The sequence below is a fragment of the Pleurodeles waltl genome, chromosome 12, assembly GCF_031143425.1.
Source record: "Pleurodeles waltl isolate 20211129_DDA chromosome 12, aPleWal1.hap1.20221129, whole genome shotgun sequence".
NCBI lineage: Eukaryota > Metazoa > Chordata > Amphibia > Caudata > Salamandridae > Pleurodeles > Pleurodeles waltl.
Genome location: NC_090451.1, coordinates 697,074,224 through 697,097,028, shown reverse-complemented (window position 1 = coordinate 697,097,028; position 22,805 = coordinate 697,074,224). Strand labels below are relative to the sequence as shown.

General features: G+C 45.0%; 1 protein-coding gene across 3 annotated transcripts in view; it reads right to left on the bottom strand.

The window, feature by feature from the left end:
• The window catches only part of FXR2 (FMR1 autosomal homolog 2), a 175,100-nt gene that overhangs the window by 51,642 nt on the left and 100,653 nt on the right, over positions 1-22,805 (bottom strand). For all 3 annotated transcript variants that reach the window (XM_069215596.1, XM_069215594.1, XM_069215595.1), the window contains exon 7: positions 181-297. In XM_069215596.1, the coding sequence (XP_069071697.1) occupies positions 181-297 (117 nt within the window). The remainder of the gene's footprint in view (positions 1-180; positions 298-22,805) is intronic.

Sequence of the window (22,805 nt, the reverse complement as noted above, 5' to 3'; positions counted from 1 at the left end):
AGTACTTTATTCAACCTTTTGAAAAATGTTGCAGGGATTATATTTGGTTATTTGAGGTGACAAAACTCACCAATTACCTAAGGTTACCAGAACAAGTACATCAGCCTGCTAAATCTCAAACCAACTGTAAAGGCAGATTGAAAGCCAAGGTGTTCCACCCCCATTCTTCTCCTTCCTCACCTCTAAGTGCTTTGTTGCCTCCTCATTCCGTGACATGAGCATGAGTTTCGTTCGAATGCTCCTGAAGTGCATGTCACCCAGCAGAGATGCTCTTTTTATGATCGATTCATTCGTTGACTGTGGATCAAAAAAAGCAGAAGATTATTAGGGGATGTAAGTTTTCAAAGCCTATAGATATGAATAACGCTTTACTTACCTTTGGTAACGCTCTTTCTGGTGAGTACTCTACCTGTTGATTTCTCACCTTGTAAATATCCCTAGGTGCCATACTGGAACCGGAGATCCTTCCCAGCAATTCCCTTGCGCACTAGTAAGTGACAGCATGCAGCTTCACATTGACTCCGTCCTGGAAATGACACCAGAGACACATATGGCCACCACTCCTGCACGCTGCTAGTTTCTTTGACTCTGTTCATGCCATCCTGCCAAAACAGATCACAATGGACGGTGTGCAGATCTCTAAATTGAGATCTTTTTAATTTGGGGAAAAAATAGCCCATTCCATAGAATGGGGAAATAGAGGTAGGTCAGTGTGGAGTCTACGGTTACATAGAGTATCCACAACGGTGCCTAATTTGAGCCAGTTGTTTCCTATGCGGGCACTTATTTATGAGGGCCGGCAATTATTTTTCTGCCTCAAGCATTTACTGCGAGCAAAGACACATATGCGAAAGACAGAGGAAGAGAAAAGAAAAAGCGTCACTAAGGGAGGAAGCTGGAAGAGTGGGCAAGGAGTGGCTATAAAAGGAATACAAAGGATTAAAGTAGCCCGTGATGGCTTCAGGATTACACTGTCTCAGTATTCTGTGCCCTCACATTTAATTGCAGCAGCCCCGTGTTTCATAGGAGAGCTTTGTGCACCGGCATGTTTTGATTTACAAATTAAGCACTGATCCACAAGAGTGTTACCTAAGGTAAGTAACGTTTTCTTCTGATAGATATTTCTACCTGCAGATGTCCCACTTTAACAGATACCAAAGCAGGTCGCTTCCCAGGAGGAACGTCTCTGGAATGACTCAGACAAGAAGTCATACAGAATGTTACAGGCAAAGTGGCACTACCACTGGGCCTGGCTATCAAGGCAGTAGTGCTTCGTGAATGTTTGCACTGATGCCTTTGTAGCAGTATGAGAGATTCTGGTGGCAGTGTTGGACCCGTTGGAATGAGCCCTGTGAAGGCCCAGTGCATAGCAGAGCTTCAAGCTGAGGAGTATCCATCTAGAGACCATTCTTTTCAGCACTGTTTTAGCGGTATTTCCTCTTTCAAACCCGACAATGGGCTGATTGTACCAAATAACTCAGGGTGGATTATCAATCTAGAAAAACTTAAGGTTCGTTTGGGATCCAAGCGATGTAGCCACTCACTCATTCTCTTTGAAAGGGTGGCTGAACGAGACAGAAACTTAGGGCTTTTTTGGGATCCAAGCTGTAGGAAGCTGGCCCTTTATGTGGTATGGGAAGACAGCGTAAATGGTCCAGGGGTTCCCCAGTGAGTGGACATGGCTCGCTATGCAATCCCAAAGTGCTCTATTTAGGAGTGGTGAGGTCGAGCAGCCTTATGCTCAACAGAGAGCAGTGCATGGCATCTATAAATACACACAATATTCAATAAATGAGGCACGGCTCAAAAAAGGAGATCCACACCAATTTATAAAAATAACAATTATCTTAACATATTTTAGGCACCAGAGTAAAATCGTTCAGGTAAGTGCATTTTTAAATAGGAATTCTTTTCACTTTAAAAATTGGACACAGTACTATTTGTGAGTTCTGCAATGTTATCCTATGGGAGGAAGGAACATTTTACTCACCCAGTAAGCACAGGTTTGTGGCATGTAGTGCTGTATATTCACCTGCTCTGCACAGTCCTGCCATCTTGTTTTGGGTACAGAGCTGTGCAAGTTGTTTTTCTTTGAAGAAGTATTTTGAGTCACGGGACCGAGTGACTCCTCCTCTCGATAGTGCGTATGGGCATCAACTTCTTTGTTAGATTGTTTTCCCGCAGGCAGGTAAGAAAAGAAGTGTCGGAGAAGAATAGAGAAAGATGTCCATGCAAATTTAACTACATATGTACAAACATATACAAATATAACATAACTGGAACGGTAACCGGCATCCGGGAAGGATGGAGTGCGAATACAGCACTACAAGCCACAAACAGATGCTTTTAACATTAACATTGTCTGTTCAATGACGTGTAGCTGTAGATACACATGCTCTGTATAGACTATAAAGCAGTCCCTCCATAAAAGCTGTGGGTGGGAGTTGCATTTGACTGGAAAAGTGTTTGTGGCACAGCTTGACCTATGTTGGCTTGCTGACGTGCTAGTACATCCACACAGTAATGTTAGGAGAATTTTTGTGGTGTAGACCATGTAGCTGCCTTTCACATGTCAGCTATAGAGTTATTTCCAAGGAAAGCCATTGTAGCACCTTTCTTCCTAGTAGAATGTGCTCTGGAAGTAACAGGTCTCTTCGATTTAGCGTAAAGTCTGTATACACTTAACTATCCATCTAGCTATGCTATTTTTGGATATTGGACCACCTTTGTGACGTAGTGAAAAGGCTGCAAAGAGCTGTTTGGTTTTCCTAAACTCTTTTGTTCTATCAATGTAAAACATGAGTGCACGTTTTAATATCTAGAGTGTGTAGAGCTCTTTTAGCAACAGCCAGGAGGTGGAAAGAAGACTAGTAGCTCAATGGATTGGTTTATATGGAATTGTTAAACCACTTTAGGAAGGAACTTTGTGTTTGTGTGAAGGACCGCCTTGTCTCTATGAATTTGGAAGAAAGATTCTTCCAAGTTTAGGGCCTGGATATCACTGACACACCTCAATGATGTGACGGCAACTAAGAGAGCTACCTTCCCAAGAAAGATATTGAAGAGGGCATGGATGAAGCAGCTCAAAAGGAGGGCCCTTGAGACTGGTAAAGCACAATATTGAGGTTTTAAGACCTTCTATGAAAGCTTTAATGACCAGGAAACTGAACAAAGAACTGTGTTGACTGTTCTGTAGATATAGCTGCGAGATGTAGGCCAAATGGAAGTGTAAGGTAAGGATTATGTTACTTATCCTGTAAGAGTCTGTTTGTGGCATGTAGTGCTGTAGATTCACATGCTCTGCATACTTCTGCCATCTAGTGTTGGGCTCCGGATATGTACAAGTTGTTTTTCTTGGAAGAAGTTATGAGAGTCACCAGGTGAAGTCACTCTTCCTCTTGGTGTTACTGCGCATGGCATTAACTCCACTGTTAGATTGTTTTCCCACAGTCGGTGAGAATGGAGTGTGAATGTAGTGTTTGAAAGAGATGTCCACACATATGAAGTGTAATAAAATACTGCAATGGCCACAAGTGTCCGGGAGGTGGGAGGGGGCATGGTAATCTACAGCACTACATGCCCCGAACAGGTGCTTACAGGGTTAGTAAAATAATTTGTTCAATGGCATGTGTGGCTGTAGATACCTGCTCTGCATAGACTGTAAAGCAGCGCACCCTCAGCGGCGGTGGCTAACCTGTGGGTGTTGTAGTAGTCTGAAAAAGAGTATGCAGCACAGCTTGTCAAACATTTGCTTGTTGCCATGCGAAAACATCCACTGTTTAGTAAAGTGTGTGGATCTGACCATGTGGCTGCTTTGCAGGCGGCAACTATTGGTATGTTACCCCAAAAAAAGCCACTGATGCACCTATTGTACGAGTTGAGTGTGCTCTAGGACGTATGGGTAGAACTCTTAGGTTTAGCATAGCACGTTTGTATACACTTAATTCTTCATCTCAATATACCTGCTTTAGATATAGCCTTTCCTATATGTAGTGAGAAAGCAACAAATAGTTGTTTCGTTTTATAAAAGTCTTTAGTCCTATCAATATAGTACATTAATGCTCTTTTAACATCCTAAGTATGTAGAGCTATTTCTACAACCGAATCAGGTTGAGAAAAGGAAACCGCTAATTCAACCGATTGGTTAAGGTGAAAAGTAGAAACAAACTTTGGAATACATTTTGGGCTGACACGAAAGACTACCCTATCCTTATGTATTTGGAAGAATGGTTCTTCTAAGGGTAAAGCCTGAAGCTCACTCACATCTTAGTGATGTGACTGATACCAAAAATACTACCTTCCAAGAGAGAAACTGAAGTGGACAGTTATATAAGGGTCCAAATGGCTGTCACATGAGTCTGGTAAGTACAATGTTAAGATTCCATATTGGTGCTGGAGGGAACCTAGGTGGAATTACTCTTTTAAGACCTTCCATAAATGCTTTAATAACATGAATTTTGAACAATGATAAATGTTGCCTGTTTTGTCAATATGCTGCTATTGCTGCAAAGTGCAGTTGTACTGAATTATACGCTAACCCACAGTTTGTAAATGTAGCAAATAGCAAACAATTTTGAATAGCTGCATTAAACGGATCAATTTGTTTGTTCTGACAAACAACAAACCTTTTCCATTTAGTGACAAAGGATGCTCTGGTTCTGGGTTTGCATGCTTCCTCAAGAATTGTCGTGCATTCTGGAGGAAATAATAAGTATCCAAACTCTATAACCTCAGGAGGCAAACTGCAAGGTTGAGTTCTTTGGGATTTATGTGTCTCTCTTCTAGTCCAGTGTTGCAATAATAAAATACCTTTACTTTTGCAATACTGTGTGGTTCCTTTCATGTGTGATAAGTTACTGTCTGACTACGGAGGTATAACAAGTGCGTTACACACCTCCTAGATAAGTCTTGGCTGCTCACCACAGCTATCACTAGAGACTCCTGGCTTCCTAGACGCTGTAACACTCACCAATAAGGGTTGACTGGACCCAGTATAAGGTGCCAACATCACAGGCGTCCACCAGCCTCCTACAGAGCAGATAATGAAAATGTCACTTACCCAGTGTACATCTGTTCGTGGCATTAGTCGCTGCAGATTCACATGTTTGGCACAGTCCGCTGCCTGGTGTTGGGCTCGGAGTATTACAAGTTGTTTTTCTTCGAAGAAGTCTTTTTGGTCACGGGACCGAAGGACTCCTCCCTCCTCGGCTCCATTGCGCATGGGCGTCGACTCCATCTTAGATTGTTTTCCCCGCAGAGGGTGAGGATGGAGTTGTTTGGTATAAATAGTGCCCATGCAATGGAGTGAATATGTATGTACGTTAAGAGTTTATAATAATTATTTACAAATGTTCAGATGTTTAAGATTTATGATCTACTTGTAAACGGCTACAGGCTTCCCGGGGAGGTGGGAGGGTACATGTGAATCTGCAGCGACTAATGCCACGAACAGATGTACACTGGGTAAGTGACATTTTCAGTTCGATGGCATATGTTGCTGCAGATACACATGTTTGGCATAGACTATAAAGCAGTTACCTCCCCTAAAAGCGGTGGTTTAGCCTGTAGGAGTTGAAGTAGTTTGGAATAATGTTCTTAGTACAGCTTGGCCCACTGTAGCTTGTTGTGCATTTAGTACGTCTACACAGTAGTGTTTAGTAAACGTATGAGGCGTAGACCAGGTTGCAGCCTTACATATTTCGCTCATAGGAATGTTTCCTAGAAAGGCCATTGTAGCACCTTTCTTTCTGGTTGAGTGTGCCTTTGGTGTAATAGGCAATTCTCTTTTGGCTTTAAGATAGCATGTTTGAATACATCTGACTATCCATCTAGCAATGCCTTGTTTAGAGATTGGATTTCCTATGTGTGGTTTTTGAAAAGCTATGAACAGTTGTTTTGTTTTCCTGATTAGCTTTGTTCTGTCAATGTAATACATTAGTGCTCTTTTGATGTCTAATGTATGTAGTGCCCTTTCAGCCACAGAATTTGGTTGTGGGAAGAACACTGGCAATTCTACTGTTTGATTTAAATGGAATGGTGAGATTACCTTTGGCAGAAATTTTGGATTTGTTCTTAGAACTATTTTATTGTTGTGTACTTGAATAAATGGTTCTTGTATGGTAAATGCCTGTATTTCACTTACTCTTCTGAGGGATGTAATTGCAATGAGAAATGCGACCTTCCAGGTTAGATATTGCATTTCACAGGAATGCATGGGTTCGAAAGGTGGACCCATGAGTCTTGTTAAGACAATGTTAAGATTCCATGAAGGAACTGGTGGTGTTCTTGGTGGTATAATTCTTTTTAGCCCTTCCATGAAAGCTTTAATAACTGGTATTCTAAATAGAGACGATGAATGAGTAGTTTGTAGGTAAGCAGATATTGCTGCGAGGTGTATTTTTATAGATGAAAAAGCGAGATTTGCTTTTTGCAAATGTAGTAAGTATCCTACTATGTCTTTAGTAGAGGCATGTAATGGTTGTATTTGATTGGCATGGCAGTAGTAAACAAATCTTTTCCACTTAGATGCATAGCAGTGTCTAGTGGAAGGTTTTCTAGCTTGTTTTATGACCTCCATGCATTCTTGTGTGAGGTCTAAGTGTCCGAATTCTAGGATTTCAGGAGCCAAATTGCCAGATTCAATGATGCTGGGTTTGGATGCCTGATCTGTTGTTTGTGTTGTGTTAACAGATCTGGCCTGTTGGGTAGTTTGACATGCGGTACTAGTGAAAGGTCTAGTAGAGTTGTATACCAAGGTTGTCTTGCCCATGTGGGTGCTATCAGTATGAGTTTGAGTTGGTTTTGACTCAACTTGTTTACTAGATATGGAAGGAGAGGGAGAGGGGGAAAAGCGTACGCAAATATCCTTGACCAACTCATCCATAGAGCATTGCCTTGTGATTCGCGGTGTGGGTACCTGGATGCGAAGTTTTGGCATTTTGAGTTTTGTTTTGTTGCGAACAAATCTATCTGGGGTGTTCCCCAAATTTGAAAGTACTTGTTCAGAACTTGGGGGTGAATTTCCCATTCGTGGACTTGTTGGTGGTCTCGCGAAAGGTTGTCTGCTAGTTGGTTTTGTATTCCTGGAATAAATTGTGGCATTAGGCGAATGTTGTTGTGAATCGCCCACTGCCAAATTTTTTGTGTTAGGAGGCACAATTGTGTTGAGTGTGTTCCTCCTTGTTTGTTTAAATAATACATTGTTGTCATGTTGTCTGTTTTGACAAGAATGTATTTGTGTGTTATTATGGGTTGGAAGGCTTTTAACGCTAGAAATACTGCTAACAGTTCTAGGTAATTGATATGAAATTTTGTTTCGTGTATATCCCATTGTCCTTGAATGCTGTGGTGATTGAGGTGTGCTCCCCACCCTGTCATGGAAGCATCTGTTGTTATAACGTATTGAGGCACTGGGTCCTGAAATGTCCGCCCTTTGTTTAAATTTTTGCTGTTCCACCATAGAAGCGAGAGGTATGTTTGGCGGTCTACCAACACCAGATCTTGAAGTTGACCCTGTGCCTGTGACCATTGTGATGCTAGACACTGTTGTAAGGGTCGCATGTGTAGTCTTGCGTTTGGGACAATGGCTATGCATGATGACATCATGCCTAGAAGTTTTAGCACAAATTTTGCTTGTATCTTTTGGTTTGGAAACATAGCACTTATTACCTTGTGGAATGCCTGCACTCTTTGTGGACTTGGAGTGGCAATTCCTTTTGATGTGTTGATGGTTGCTCCTAGATATTGTTGTGTTTGACACGGTTCTAGGTGTGATTTTGTATAGTTGATGGAAAACCCCAGTTTGTGAAGGGTTTGTATGACAAATGTGGTGTCGTTTGCGCATTTTTTTACTGTGTTGGTCTTGATTAGCCAATCGTCTAGGTAAGGGAACACATGTATCTGTTGTCTCCTGATGTGTGCTGCTACTACTGCTAGACATTTTGTGAACACTCTTGGTGCAGTTGTTATTCCGAATGGCAACACCTTGAATTGGTAATGTATTCCTTTGAATACGAACCGTAGGTACTTTCTGTGAGAAGGGTGTATTGGTATATGAAAGTACGCATCCTTTAGGTCTAATGTGGTCATGTAATCTTGCTGTTTGAGCAGTGGAATGATGTCTTGTAGTGTGACCATGTGAAAATGGTCCGATATGATGTAGGTATTTAGTGTCCTGAGATCTAATATTGGTCTTAATGTTTTGTCTTTTTTTGGAATTAGAAAGTACAGGGAGTAGACTCCTGTGTTTTTTTGTTGTACTGGTACTAACTCTATTGCATCCTTTTGCAGTAGTGCTTGAACTTCTAGTCCTAAAAGTTCTAAATGTTGTGGTGACATTTTGCGTGTTTTGGGGGGGATGTTTGGTGGGAAGTTGTGGAATTCTATGCAATAGCCATGTTGGATTATTGCTAATACCCAATTGTCTGTTGTAATCTGTTGCCAAGATTGGTAGAATTGGCTTAGTCTTCCCCCCACTGGTGTTGAGTGAAGGGGTTGCGTGACTTGAAAGTCACTGTTTAGGTGGAGGTGTTTTTGGAGTCTGGAATCTTCCCCTACTCCTTGGGAATTGACCCCCCCTATATCCCCTGAAACCTCCCCTTTGGAAGGAACCCTGATATGGTGTGGTTCTTGTTTGTTGGCTGGTGGTGTCTGTGGGTTGGCCACGAAACCCCCCTCTAAATGGAGTTTTTCTGAAAGAGCCTCTGCTCTGCGGGGAGTAGAGTGCGCCCATGGCCTTGGCCGTGTCTGTGTCCTTTTTAAGTTTTTCAATGGCTGTATCCACTTCAGGGCCAAAAAGTTGTTTTTCGTTGAAGGGCATATTAAGGACAGCCTGCTGGATTTCAGGTTTGAAGCCTGAAGTGCGGAGCCAAGCGTGTCTCCTTATGGTGACAGCAGTGTTGACTGTTCTCGCTGCAGTATCGGCTGCGTCCAGTGAAGAGCGGATTTGATTGTTTGAGATCGTTTGTCCCTCTTCAACTATTTGCTGCGCCCTTTTTTGGTATTCTTGGGGAAGATGGTCTACGAGAAGTTGCATCTCATCCCAGTGAGCGCGGTCATATATGGCCAGCAGCGCTTGAGAATTTGCGATGCGCCACTGGTTGGCTGCCTGTGATGCTACTCTTTTCCCTGCCGCATCAAATTTTCTGCTTTCTTTGTCCGGAGGTGGGGCGTCACCAGATGTATGGGAATTTGCTCTTTTGCGAGCTGCCCCTACTACTACGGAGTCAGGTGGTAACTGCGAAGTAATAAACACTGGATCTGTGGGTGGTGGTTTGTATTTTTTATCCACCCTTGGGGTGATGGCTCTTGATTTTACGGGCTCTTCAAAAATTTGTTTTGCGTGCCGTAACATCCCCGGTAGCATTGGGAGACATTGATATTGGCTATGTGTAGCCGAGAGGGTGTTAAATAAAAAATCATCCTCTATAGGGTCTGAATGCAGTTGGACATTGTGGAATTCTGCAGCCCTAGCCACCAGTTGTGAGTATGAGGTACTGTCCTCTGGCGGTGACGGCTTTGTGGGGTATGAATCTGGATCATTGTCTGGCACTGGGGTGTCGTATAGGTCCCAAGCGTCTTGATCCTGATCATCTTGACTTATGGTAGTTTGTGCTGGTGAGTGCATTTGTGGCGGTGTTTGTGCCGGCGATGCCTGTTGTAGTGGAGAGGGCGGAGGCGTGACTTTTTTGACCACTTTGGCTTGTGGTTGTGCGTCATCCTTGAGGAGACTGATCCTTCTTTTCCTCATTATTGGGGGAAGGGTTGATATCTTCCCTGTGTCTTGCTGGATGTACAGTCTCTTTTGTGTGTAGTCTGATTCTACACTTTGGAGCTCTTGTCCAAATCTGTGCATCTGGCCACTTATTCCTTGTTCCTCTGAGTAGGATGAAGGTGTGGTATTTTTCGGCGCCGAGAGAGAATCTTTTTTCGGTTTCGGCACCGACAGAATTTTTGTTCCTTTCGGCATGGATTCTCGGTGCCGGTATCTTGTCTTTGTCTCTCGGAGCCGCTTTCTCGGCTCCGAGGTTGCTCCATGGCGGTCCCTCGACCGGAGTCGGGTGTCTTCGCTATGGGCGTGCCCTTTTTCGGCGCCTTCGACGGGTCGCCTGTTTTATGGGTCGAGCCATGGCCTGTTGGCAGTGGCGTCCCCTGGGCTTTCGTTTTGTCGATGGTTTTACTTTTCGACGTCTTACTCACAGTTTGTTGCTGTTGTTCGACGTCGGAGTCTCCGGATTCTGATTCCGGAACCGAGAATGTTTCCTCTTCGTCGTTGAAACGTTGTTTTGTCGGCGTGGACGCCATTTGTAGACGCCTGGCTCTTCGGTCCCGGAGTGTTTTTCTGGACCGGAAGGCTCGACAGGCCTCACAGGTATCCTCCTTGTGCTCGGGGGACAAGCACAAGTTACAGACCAAGTGCTGATCTGTATAAGGATACTTACTGTGACATTTTGGGCAGAAACGGAACGGGGTCCGTTCCATCGGCTTCGATGTCGCACGCGGTCGGGCCAACCAGGCCCCGATGGGGGAATCGAAGCTACCCCAAAGTCTTTCGATGATCGGTGTCGATGTACCTAACTATCCCGATACCGAACGGAACAATACCGACGCTTTCTTCCGAGATTCTGACTAACTTTCCGAACCGAAACACGGAGCGAAAAGGAATACGTCCGAACCCGACAGCGGAAAAAAACAATCTAAGATGGAGTCGACGCCCATGCGCAATGGAGCCGAGGAGGGAGGAGTCCTTCGGTCCCGTGACCAAAAAGACTTCTTCGAAGAAAAACAACTTGTAATACTCCGAGCCCAACACCAGGCAGCGGACTGTGCCAAACATGTGTATCTGCAGCAACATATGCCATCGAACATGATGTTTTGTGCAGTAGCTTTCATGGGGTCAAAACGTTTGGGTTGGCAGCAGCGAATAAAACGTTTCCATTTTGCAGCATAACATGCTCTAGTTGTGGGACTATGTGCTTCCCTGAGAATGTCCATACATTCTGCAGGCAATTCTAAGTAACCAAACTCTGACTTCAGGAGCAAAATAACAACATTGAGTGATATGGGGAATGGATGTCTAATCTGTCCTTGATTTTGAGTAGTAACGTCCAGGCTGTGGGGAAGCTTCTCGTGGGAAAACTACTGATAGATTAAGAAGTGTGTGAACCGGGGCAGACGCACCCAAGTGGGAGCTACAAGGATCATGGTGAGACGTTTGCCTGGTCCTGCTAACCAGAAATGGAATGAGTGGGAGAGGTGGAAAAGCGTTTGCAAATATCCCACACAAGTTAATCCACAGAGCGTTGCCCTTGGATAGAGGGTGTGAGTACCTGGAGGCGAAGCTTGGGCATTTCGCATTTTCTGCTGTGGCGAAAAAGGCATATCTGAGGACTTCCTTACTTTGCAAAGTGTGTTTGAAGGACTTGTGTGTGGAGTTTCCAATTGTGGACTTGTTGCTGAATCTTGCTGAGCAGTTCTGCAAAGTCACTGTTCGTTTATGGGACATACTCTGCCACCAGTGAAAGTAGGGGTGAAGAGCCCACTTCCATATTGCCTGAGAGAGCTGTGACACCTGGGACAACCCCCCCCCCCCATTTCAGTAGTTAATATGTGGCTGTTGTGTTGTCTGTGTAGACGACAACCCTATGAGATAGGTGTTGAAGAAATGCTTTCAGGGCCAAACACTGCCTGAAGCTTGAGGTAAATGATAAGTAGGGATTGATGACCGATCTCTGGGGCACTGTACTGTGAGGTCTTGAAGGTGAGCACACCAACCTGTCAGTGATGCATTTGTGGTCAGTACGACCTGGGGGACAGGGTCTAGAAAAGGCAGTCCTTTCAACAGATTGGTTGTGTTCTACATTGCGCAGAGTGTTGAGTATGGTAAGCTAACACTAGATCTGACTCTGTGATTGAGTCCACTGACGAGACAGACACTGATGTAGAGAGTCTAGCGTAGGAAACAATGGCAATGCAGGACACCATCATTCCTAACAGGCGCTTAGTACTCCTGAATGTTTATGTGGGATTCCTGAAACTGGGGGAGAAGAGACGTAAAACTCTGAATGTGCGCTGGTTTGGGGTATGCTAGCCCCAACTCTGCACTGAGAATAGCTCCTAGATATGGCTGTTTCTGAAAGGTTTGGAGGTAAGATTTGGAAAAGTTGAATGTGAAGCCGAGGGTGAGAAGGCTATCCACCGTCAACTGGGTGTGATATTGGCACTATTGTAAGGTACTAGCTTTGATGGGCCAGGGGTCTAGGTTAAGGGAACGTGTTGATATTCTGTCTTCTGAGGTGTGCGGCACATACTGCTAAACACTTTGTGAAGACTCTGGGAGCAATAGTGACCCCGAAAGGTAGATAATGTTTGTCCGTAATAACGAACCTTAGGTATTTTAAGTGCACAGGATGGATGAGAATATGAAAGTAGGTGTCCTTTAGGTCTAGAGCTGCCGTAAAGTCGCCTTGTTGCAGACGTGGAACAACATCTTGCAGAGTAACCATGTGAGAAAGTGTTCTGACAAGATGCATCTTTTTAACATTCTGAGGTCGAGAATAAGTCTGAGAGAGCAGTCTTTTTGGGGAAAGAGGATGTACAGAGAATATACCCAGGATACCTGGGGCTCTAAGGGAACAGACTCAATGGCCCCTTTGAGAAGAAGGGAGTGAACGTCTTGTTTGAGAAGGGTGGGGACTTCATGTGAGTGTGGGATGTACTTTGTGGAGGGTAGTAATGAGTTTCAGACAATAACCATGTTCGATAAGAGAAAGGACCCACTGGTCCAAAGTGATGATGACCCATTGAAAGAATATTGGAGGCCTCCCCCAGCGGTGTGGAATGCCCCTTGGTGGTGGTGCGGGGGGGAGGGGGCGTTTGTCACTGCTTCGCAGTGGAGGAACAGCCTCAGGAGGCAGTGCTCTTACCTCTGCCCTTATTTTTGTTACTTCTGTAGGACCCCCTATAGAAACCTTTGGATTAGGAGGGTGGAGGCTGTCTGGATTGGTAAGTAGATGCCTTGGAGGATGTGGGTGGGGGGGATTGGAGAGCATCCATGACCTTTGCTGTATCTGTGTCCTTTTTTAGCTTCTCAAGGGTAGTATCCACTTGAGGGCCAAAAAGATGCTCCTTATTAAAGGGCATGTTAAGGATTGCTTACAGTATTTCGGGTTTGAAACCAGAGCAGCAGAGCCACGTGTGCCTTCTCAGTAGGACACACGTATCAATCCCATGTGCAGCTGTATCGACCGTGTACAACAAATATATTTATTTGAGAGTGCTTGCCGGTCAGCAAAATTTTTTGCCCTCTTTTGAGGTGTTCATCTGGGAGAAATTGGAGGAGCTCCTCCATTTCATCCCAGTGAGCTCAGTCATATCTAGCCAGTAACGCCAAGCAACTGCCGATATGCCAATAGTTAGCTTCCTGCGCAGCCACTTTTGCCGACAACATACATTTTCTTGCTCTCCTTCTCAGGAGGAGGAGAGTCACCTGCGGCCTGGTTGTTAAGTTTTTGTGCAGTGGTGGCTCTGATAGAATCATGTGGCACCTGAGACATAATATATAATAGGTCTGAGGGAGCAGGCTTTAGGAGTGATAACCCTAGAGCGGACGGGCTCCTCGAAAATTATAGGAGCATGACGAAGCGTGCCAGGTAGCATCGGGAGAAACTGGATTTCCCTGTGAGTAGATGTGAGCGTGCCAAACAGGAAGTCCTGTTCGATAGGATCTATGTGTAGGTCCACATTATGAAATGAGGCTGCTTTTGCCACTACCTGTCAGTAAGAAGTAGTATCCTCTGGTGGTGAGGAGCATGCAGGGTATAATTCAGGATGAATGGACAGGAGGCCGTCAGGGTCATAAATGTTCCAGGGTTCTGGGTCATGCTTTGTCCCACCCAAATCATTCCCAACATAATAAAGGGATCCTTGAGTTGTATAATCTACTGGAGTAAGTGAGGTAAGAGAATCAGGGGAGGAAGGTGGAGGAAAACAATGGGGTAGAGGAGAAGGTTTATCAGGAGAAGGAGGAGGTGGAGAAGGCCTGCTAGATGGGCTGATGGCCTTTTCCTTGTTTTTTTTGTTTGGAGTTGGAGAAGTGTTCAGGGCTTCTTAAAAAGACAGCTTCCTCTGAATCAGTACAGGAGTGGAAGCAACAATGGGTCCTGTACTCTCCTGAATAAAGAGTTGGCGCTGTTGAGCGCCCATAGTCTATAAGATAGGCTCCACGGGAGAAGTTGTACCCCCAAGACTGACTGGAATCTCTCTACTCTAAGGTTTTCGGGTCTGTGGCTTTCAGCACCAAAGACTTCATTCGGCGTGATTTCATTGGCACTGGCTTGGAGGTGGTGGGCGGTCGGCTCCGAGCTGAAGTGCGGGCCGAGAGATGAAGATTATGCCTCCGGTCGAGGTGCTGGAGGTCAAAGCCGAAGATGATGGTTTTGTCTTGGCTGTTTTCGGAGCTGAGCCTGAGGGCGGGCAGCTAAAACAGATTTTTAGATCCAGCCCTGACTTGGTGACAATGGCAGACCGGTGACTTCTAGAAGGGGCTTCTTTACAGTCTTGGGGTGGGTAAGAGGCTCCACGGTACTCATGGATTATGAAGATGTTACCTCATGGCTTTTGATGTCCAACTGCATGTCTGAAGGAGTACTGGAAAGAGAAGGCCTCTTCCTGTTGCTCCGGTTCTTCATGGCTGTGTTCCTCCACAAAGTTGTCTGGGGTGTTATCCGGAGTCTTGTGCCTCATTTCCAGTTGACGCGCCCTTCGGTCCTGGAGCATTTTCAACCGGAAAGATCTGCAGGCGTCACAAGCAGCCACCTCGGAATCAGGGGAGAAGCACAGGTTACACACCAGATGTTGGTAGCTGTGTGGAAATTTAGCATTTGTTCTATCAAGCTTGGCATAGCGTTGTCTCATGTGGTGAGGTAGGCCTGAGATGGGCGAAGACACCCTGGAGGACGCGCGGTTGGTACTCAGTCAGACTATTGACTCAAGTGGTTAGATAGGAATACGTGTGCAAAAACAACAACGGAGAGTAAGAGAAAACAGGAAGAAAGATTTCGAACCGGAGCGAGTCGAAAGACAGAGTGAAGACACAAACATCCAAACCCGAAGGGAGAGAAAAAAACAATCTAACAAAGGAGTTGATTCCCATGCGTACTGTCACCGATACACTTAGAAGAAAAACAGCTTGCACCACTTTGGACCCAACACTAAATAACAGGAGTATGCAGAGCATGTGTATCTACAGCTGCACATGCCATCGAACAAACAAGTTCTGCAAAGAGGCAGAGTACAGCGACTTACAGGACCAAACCCCAGAAAGTTAAGGTGCAAAGTTGTCAAGGTCCAAGGCAGCACCAGCAGTACACCCTCAGTGGCCGGATGCAAAGTGCAAAACAAAGTCGGGTGCTCAATGTGTTCCAATGGAGATCGGTCACTGGGAAAAGAGGCTGTAGGCTCTTGCCAGGAGGCCAGCTGGACTGAAGTAAGAGTGGGGTTCAGGTCTCACGATGCTCGGGCACAGGTAGGCACCTCTGGACCTCTTCTCCACAGTTCAGCAGCGACGGGTGCAGAGGGGACCTTAGGTGTACGTTTTTCTTTAACGGAGCATTCGTAATAGAGGGGGGCTGCGTGTAGAGGTTGCATGAATCGTCAGGGTGTCCAGGAGGGGTGAAGCCACAATAGATTTGGATCCTGGGGGACCTTGTCAGCAGCGGTGGCCCACTTCAACTCGGGTCGGAGACAGCAGGTGCAGTGGTGACTTCAGGAGTCAGATTTTGGCAGTTCCAGATGCTTCAGAGTCCCTTCTTTTGGCGTTTGCTGAAAAACAGCATCGCTGTGCACAGGAGGTCTGGATTCTTTTTCGAAGGCAGCCAGTCCTCCCGGGTTTCTTGAGTCACAGCTGGAGGATGAGTCGACTTTGGTGCAGATTTCGATGAGGAATGCAGATAGGCCTGCAGGGTCGGTACCAGGTCAGCTACTTTTTTTTTTCTCCTCTTCTGCAGCTCTTTAATTTACTTGGCCTTCTTAGGATGTAAGGGTCTGGTTCCCTGGTGCTAGTAGGGGCTCCCCCAAATACTGAACTTAAAAGCATTAGAGGTGTGTAGGGTAGTAGCAAAGGGGCTACCGACCCCTGGGATTACTACGCCCCGATATGACCAATAGGTATGCCAACACCAAGATGGCTACCTCTGAAATTTAGTGTCCACCTCGTAGTAGCCAACCTTGGAGGTGGGCACTAGCCTGGGGGTGGCATGCCTATCTTGACTTGCTAATTTTCCCACCTGTCCAGGTGCCAAGTGGGTGGTGAAAGGACTAGCACATGAAGCCTATAGTTTTAGAAGGACCCACATCACTGTAACAATTGACAAAAATAACTTTTGTTACAGTACCAAAAATGAGTGAGGCCCGAATCAGTGTTGGAAGGCGCAGAAAGAAAGGAACTGACCTCATTGCTCAGGGGTGGTGCTTATTTGCAACTCTGGCTTCATGTCTGGCGTCAGAATCGACATGCAGGTGAGGGACATCCCTTATTGGTGCATGTGGCAATCTCCAGGTCTAGTATTGCACCTGGTGATATTCTGCAGTTAGTAGCATCCATCATAAGAAATAGTTATTTACCTGTAATCCTACTACTCCTTCACAGGAATCTCCATAATAGCAATAAGCATTTAACTTTCCTGCTCAGACAGAGGATCTACGTGCACTTTTTACAAATTATGTGTGTGACTTGGCTTGCAGGCATCAGTTCATAGAGTGCAGTGCTATAGATTCACATGTTCGGTACACCCCTGACATCTACTGTTGAGCTGAGATGCTTGAAATGTTTTATTTCATCGAAGAAGTTTGAGTCTCAAGATCTGGTGTGACCTCCTCCTTGGTCCGCAAGGCACCAGCACATTAGCTCCATTTGAGATTGTTTTCGACTTAGCAGGCAAAGTAGTAAAAGTGGAATGCAGTGCTGAATAGTGTGGTATGCATAACAAAGGGAGTACAAGGACATGGAAAGTATCAGATCATCACTTGCTTCTGGGGAGAAGAGTAGGTGAATGTGACTACAGAGTACTACTTGATATTACCAGAAGGTGCAGGATAACCGTGTGTGCCTGTAGATCTACAGCTCTTCATAGGCTATAAAGCAGTCCTATAAAGCAGTGATTGGCGAGCATATGATGCAAGATGTATAACAAGTTGTTTGTAAGCCCGCTTCGCCAACTAAAGCCTGTTGATGTGGTAGAACATCCGCACATTAAAGCTTCAAGTTATGTGGTGTTACCCAGGTAGCTGCCTTGCAGATATTTATTAATGGAGGATAGTAAAAGGCTAAGGCTGCATCTTTTTTGCGCCTGGGGGGCATGGAGTGTGTGAGATTGACCTGGGCATAGCAAGTCTGGATTTAACTTTCTACTTCGCAATGCAAGCTTGAAAAATGTACAGCCACTGAGGGGTTTGGTGAAGCAACAAACCGTCGAGTAGACATTCGAAAAGGCTTAGCTCCATGTTGAGGTACATAAGCGTTCTCTTTACATTCAGAGTGTGAAGGGCCTTTTCTGCTAAAGACCCTGGTTGTGGAACTAAGACAAGCAGCTCAAAGGTCTGGTTCATATTGAATGGAGAAACAACATTGTGCAGAAATTTGGGGTTGGTGCTACGAACTACCCTATTTTTGTGTACCTGAATAAATGGTTCCAGAACTGTTAGAGCTTGAAGCTCACTAATGTGCGACTGTCATTCAGAAAGCCACCATCCAAGATCAAAACTATCTACACGAGTGCAGGGGTTCAAGAAGAGGACCCATGAGTTGTGTGAGAACCACACCGAGGTTCTAGACCGGTGCAGAAGGATCTTTAGATGTATTACCCTCTTTAGAACCTTCATGAGGGCCTTGATGACTGGTATTTTAAGCAAGGCAGAATGCTGTCCGTTTTGAAGGTACGCTACAACAGCAGTTAATTGTAAACATATAGTGTAGAAGCAGCGTGTCCTGTATAAGCCTAGGAGATGAGAAACAAATCCTGCACAGAAACTTTAGAGATCTAATTATGTAGAGATGCAGTAATGCACAAACCTTTTCCTCTTAGCACAGAAACAGGCATGAGTAGTCGCCTCAATTCTTACTACAGATTAACCATGCATTCCTCCAGAAGATTCACGGAACCAAACTCCAGGAATGCATACATGTACCAGATTGCGAGGTTCTGATGCTCGGGATCTGGATGTCTGGGCTGTTCCAGAGTCAGAAAGTAAGGCCTGGCCTGCGCAGGAGCTTCTTGTGTGGACTTGCTGGCATATTTAGGAGCCATGAATACCAGGCTGACTTGCCCTGGTGTCACCGGGATGAGGTTCATGGACAACTTGTGGCGACACCTGTCTTTCCCCACTGACCCCTTTCCGGAAGATTGTAGGTGAAAGGACTGCTGGAACTTGGTACTCTGACTGGAGCCCACCATTTTTTCACATTCCCCGCTTTGCTGCGAACAAAAAGCAGATTTTGAACTAAGTGACTGTAAGATGCCAGTAGTTATGGCAATGTCACTGTTCATTTCGATTTTGAGAATCTGGTCGCCCTAAGGGGCCAAACAGATGCTCTGCATCAAAATGACCATTGAAGAGATGCTGCTGCACCTTAGGCCTAAAACCTGATATCCTGAGGCCTGACAAGCCTCAGGAAGCATCGCATTGAAGCAACGGCAATGATGGTGCCTCTAATATTGGCACTGCTGATGGTTTTCACCTCAGCAACCACTCATGTCATCTTTTACAATAGGCTACTGGTAGGTGTTTTACCAGCTCCTCCATCTGCTCCCAGTCATAGTGGACGTACCGGGATATGAAGCTAATCAAACTGGCAATGCAACGATGTCTAGATGACAAGCTCTACCCACTTTCATCCAATCTCACTACGCATGGCCTACTTGTCAGATGGAGGGGCGTCTCCTGTGGCCTGTACAGAACCTCTTTTATGGGCATAACTAAGGAGCCAGGGACAATCTATTCATAAAGATAAGCTGATGCGTAACCAACCTGGTCTTTGACGGCTCTTTAAAGTTGTTGGCAGCCAACCTAAGCATTCGCACAATAAGGTAATGGACTGCACACTCCATTTTAGACAGTGTTTCAACTACGAAGTTTTCCTCATCTTCGGTGTGCCATTTTACGCCATGTTGTGTAGCCATCCGAATCACTGCATGTTAAGTGGTAGCAGTAGTATCATTTGGTGTAGATGGTTTACCAGAGTAGGGCTTTACATCTTGGGAGTTTACCACAGACTTCCCAAAGATCCCCTCTCTCCAGCTGTTAAAAGGGCTCATCATGAGGGTTCTGTATGTGGTAGAAGTGACGGCAGCAGTAGTGAGAATGAGGTAGGGCTGATGGTGAATTCCTGATACTCTCAAGACCTGGGGCTGTGAAAGGATCAAGGTCTGGTTCCCTCTCAAAGACTTCCCAGAGTTTTTTTGAGGATCTGGAAATGTCAGAGTTAGAGGCTTGGGAATTATTTTGCTTGTGTGGATTAGGAGCTGCTACTATTTTCAATGCAGGACTGTACAGTGTTTCTCAAAGATAAACCCCTCTATGGTGTCCGACTTCTTTATTAAGTGGGTGATTCTAAGGCAACTTTGATCCTGGTTGCCGAGGATCTTTGGACGTTGATTTCGGATCAGAGTAAAACTTCTCAAAACATCAGGCCGAGGTGGTGTGAATGCACTAAGCTTTTCAGTGCCCTTAGATAGGCTCTTTGCAGAGGAGTACTCATGAGTATGCAGTGTTCGAGTTAGAATATCAGAACCGAAGATCTGTGCAGTTTCCAGCTCGTCTCTCAGCTAAACGCCAGCATGCCATAGAATCAGTGGTCTGCCTTGCATTTTGGTGCTGTGCTTGAGAATGGCCTTCAAGCATGGCAGATGAAAGTTAAGTCAACGTGGTCTTTGGGCCGGATGCTGGTGTGTTACACAGCTAGTTCAAGAAGCTTCAGAGGCCTCAGAGAAGAAGGCTTCTGGCTTCTCTCCTGCATAAGCCTACTGAATTCCTGGCTTGCTCTCCCACTTCATCCAGGCTGCAAGTGTTGGAGGTTTCCAACAAGGCTGGTTTCTGCATTATGTGGTGCACCTACCTCTTTTGCTTTTCTTACCTTAAGGTTTTTTTTTTTTTTTTTAGTAGGCAGTGAGGCAGGCTTTGCAGGTAGTTTTCTCGTGTTCTGGGGAGAGGCAGAGGCACGTACCTAGTGATGATCATGCCAGGGGTGTTACACAGACGTAACACTGTAAGGGTCTATGTTCCATACCCTTGCCTTAGATGGATTCTCCAATGAACACTGGCAACTACAAGAGCAGCTCAAGGAAGCAGTGCTGCAAAGCATCATGGTCGGTGACCATCCAATCTAAATTCCCAGTGTCGCAGACAGCTTGATTCTTATAGTAGTATTGTTTTCCTCACAGATGAAAGGTCAAAAGCAGGACCAAAGAAAAAATACTGGTGTGCTACCATGTCAATTCGAGAGCAGCGTTCTCAAGCGTCCAAACCCAATGGCGGAAGACAACAATGTGGATCAAGAGTGGAGTCACAACCGGTACTATGACTTGAACTTCTAAGAAAAACAAGTTACAAACATCCAGGCCCAAAAATAGATGGCGAGCATATGCAGAGAACAAGTATCTACAGCCACAAATGCTATGATCAAGAAAGAGTTGACTGCAGCCTCGGAGAGAGCTAACTTGTCTTTCTAACTACCTCAGAGTTGGCTTTACTGGTCTTCCAGGCACTGTTATACCAAATTCCCCCTTACAGATAAATGTTACAAGAAAGATGCAGGAAGTCATTGAGCCCAGAAGTGATTGATTTAGAGCCTCTCCTCTGAAGGATACAATTTGGCAGATTGTGTCTTTGCGACTACTCCCAGGTAATGCAGATTGAAGTGGGATTGCTGCACACTTGGTATGATTTACACTGAGATACAGCCCCTAAAGGACGGACAGGACATTGGGCTTCCTGAGAAGTCAATGCCTTTATAAGCCAAAGGTCCACAAGAGGAATATTCACATCTTTCTGAATTGTGCAACCAAGACTGCCAGACACTTGGAAAAAGACTGTGGTGGTGACTCGAGGATGAAAGGAAGGCTTCTAGGACACATTTCCCACCAAAAATCGTATACATTTGCAAAGATTTCCTCCAATGAGGATTTGGAAATATCCATCTTGCAGATCATATACAATCATCACCTTGGGGGGGGGGGTTTACATTTGGTAAGTACCAACATAAGAAACTCTCCTTTCTGTATTTTGTTTGCTGTTCTCATGGAAGATATTCTTACATTTACCACTTCTCTCAAACCACATATTAGCAGAAGTAAAGTACTTTTCCTTTAATGGGTTCAGGAGCACTGCCTTTTTGATCAGAATGGTGTTGGCCTTCACTTGAAGTAACTATTCATAGTATTAAGATGTTTCCTTTACAGGAACAAATGGAGGAGACGGCCAAACTCACGGAACAGTCATTCTGCCAGATATTCTGTACCCATTTGACTTGTTATTTTATTACACTCTTCCAGATGAATGATGATAGTGGAGATTCACTGCCTGGCTGGTTTTCCTACGGCAGATGGTGTTTGATGACCACCTCTTCCTCTCGCTGATTTTTGAGGATGGAAGAACTCTTGGTGCTACTGATAACTGAGGGGCTTGAACCCTTTGTTGCTGCTAACGTTGGGTGTAGGGTTGTACTGAAGTCTCCTGTACTCCCTACATTTCTGTAGGCTCAGAGCCTTTGATGTCTCTTAACTCAGCCTTCATGCACCACATTTCAACTTCCACAGGGGTCTGAAACAGAGGTGTTCCAGACCACAACAGGGTAAAAAATCTCTGGTGTGCTTCTGGTTTCAAGTGGAGCCATGAAGAATGACGAAGAGCCATACCATGACAGTAACCACAGACAGCTAAATCATCACTATTTGGTTAGAGACCATCTCTTCAAAGACTCTGAAATGTCCTGCTTATCTTGATTAAGTAGTTTCCTCTGAAAGCTTTGGGAGAGTTTTGTAGAAGCACCATCATTGTCCGAGTAGGACAGTAGTACTCACCGTCTTCACTGAAGTTTCAGGCGGATCACAGAATATCCCATCAACTGCATCCATTCTCTTACTCTCAGTGGAATGATACTTCCTTGCCTCAGACACAATGACTAGGAAGGTGGACCCACAGCATACAGGTAGACAGGATCTTGTTCTGGTAGTTTGTATTGCTTCTGCAAGAGCGCTGGATAAGACTGTTGAGGATGGAGTTAAAAACAGTTCCATAGCATGTTCTAGCAGTCCTGCAATCAAATGATGTGCAGGTGAACGGTGGTGCAGTGCCTCAATAATGAATGAAGACTGGATGGGTCACTGAAATAAGTATGCTAAATTTTGCAGGACATCACTAATAGGTCAATAGAATCTTACAATGTAATCTATGGGAGAAAGTCTTTCCGGTGGGGAATCAGGCAGAAGTGGGTAATAATGCCTCAATAATAAAGAATATGGCAAGGCCATGTGCATACCCTGGATAGATTTTATTGAATCCTCTTTTAAATCCGTTTTTAATAAATCTATTAAACACAACCCAGAGGATGCACTGTCATTTAAAAAAAAAAATCCATAAAGGATACCTATATGAAAGCCAAGGCGGAATCAAGGAAGCTAGATGAATCTACCAAAACCACTGTTGGGTTTTACTCATCCTTTTCTATGGATGTAAGCAGATTTGGCTATCTTTTCCACGGTCACCAACTTGCAACACAGGTTTGTGTTAACTAGATTTAGGTTGGGCATAGT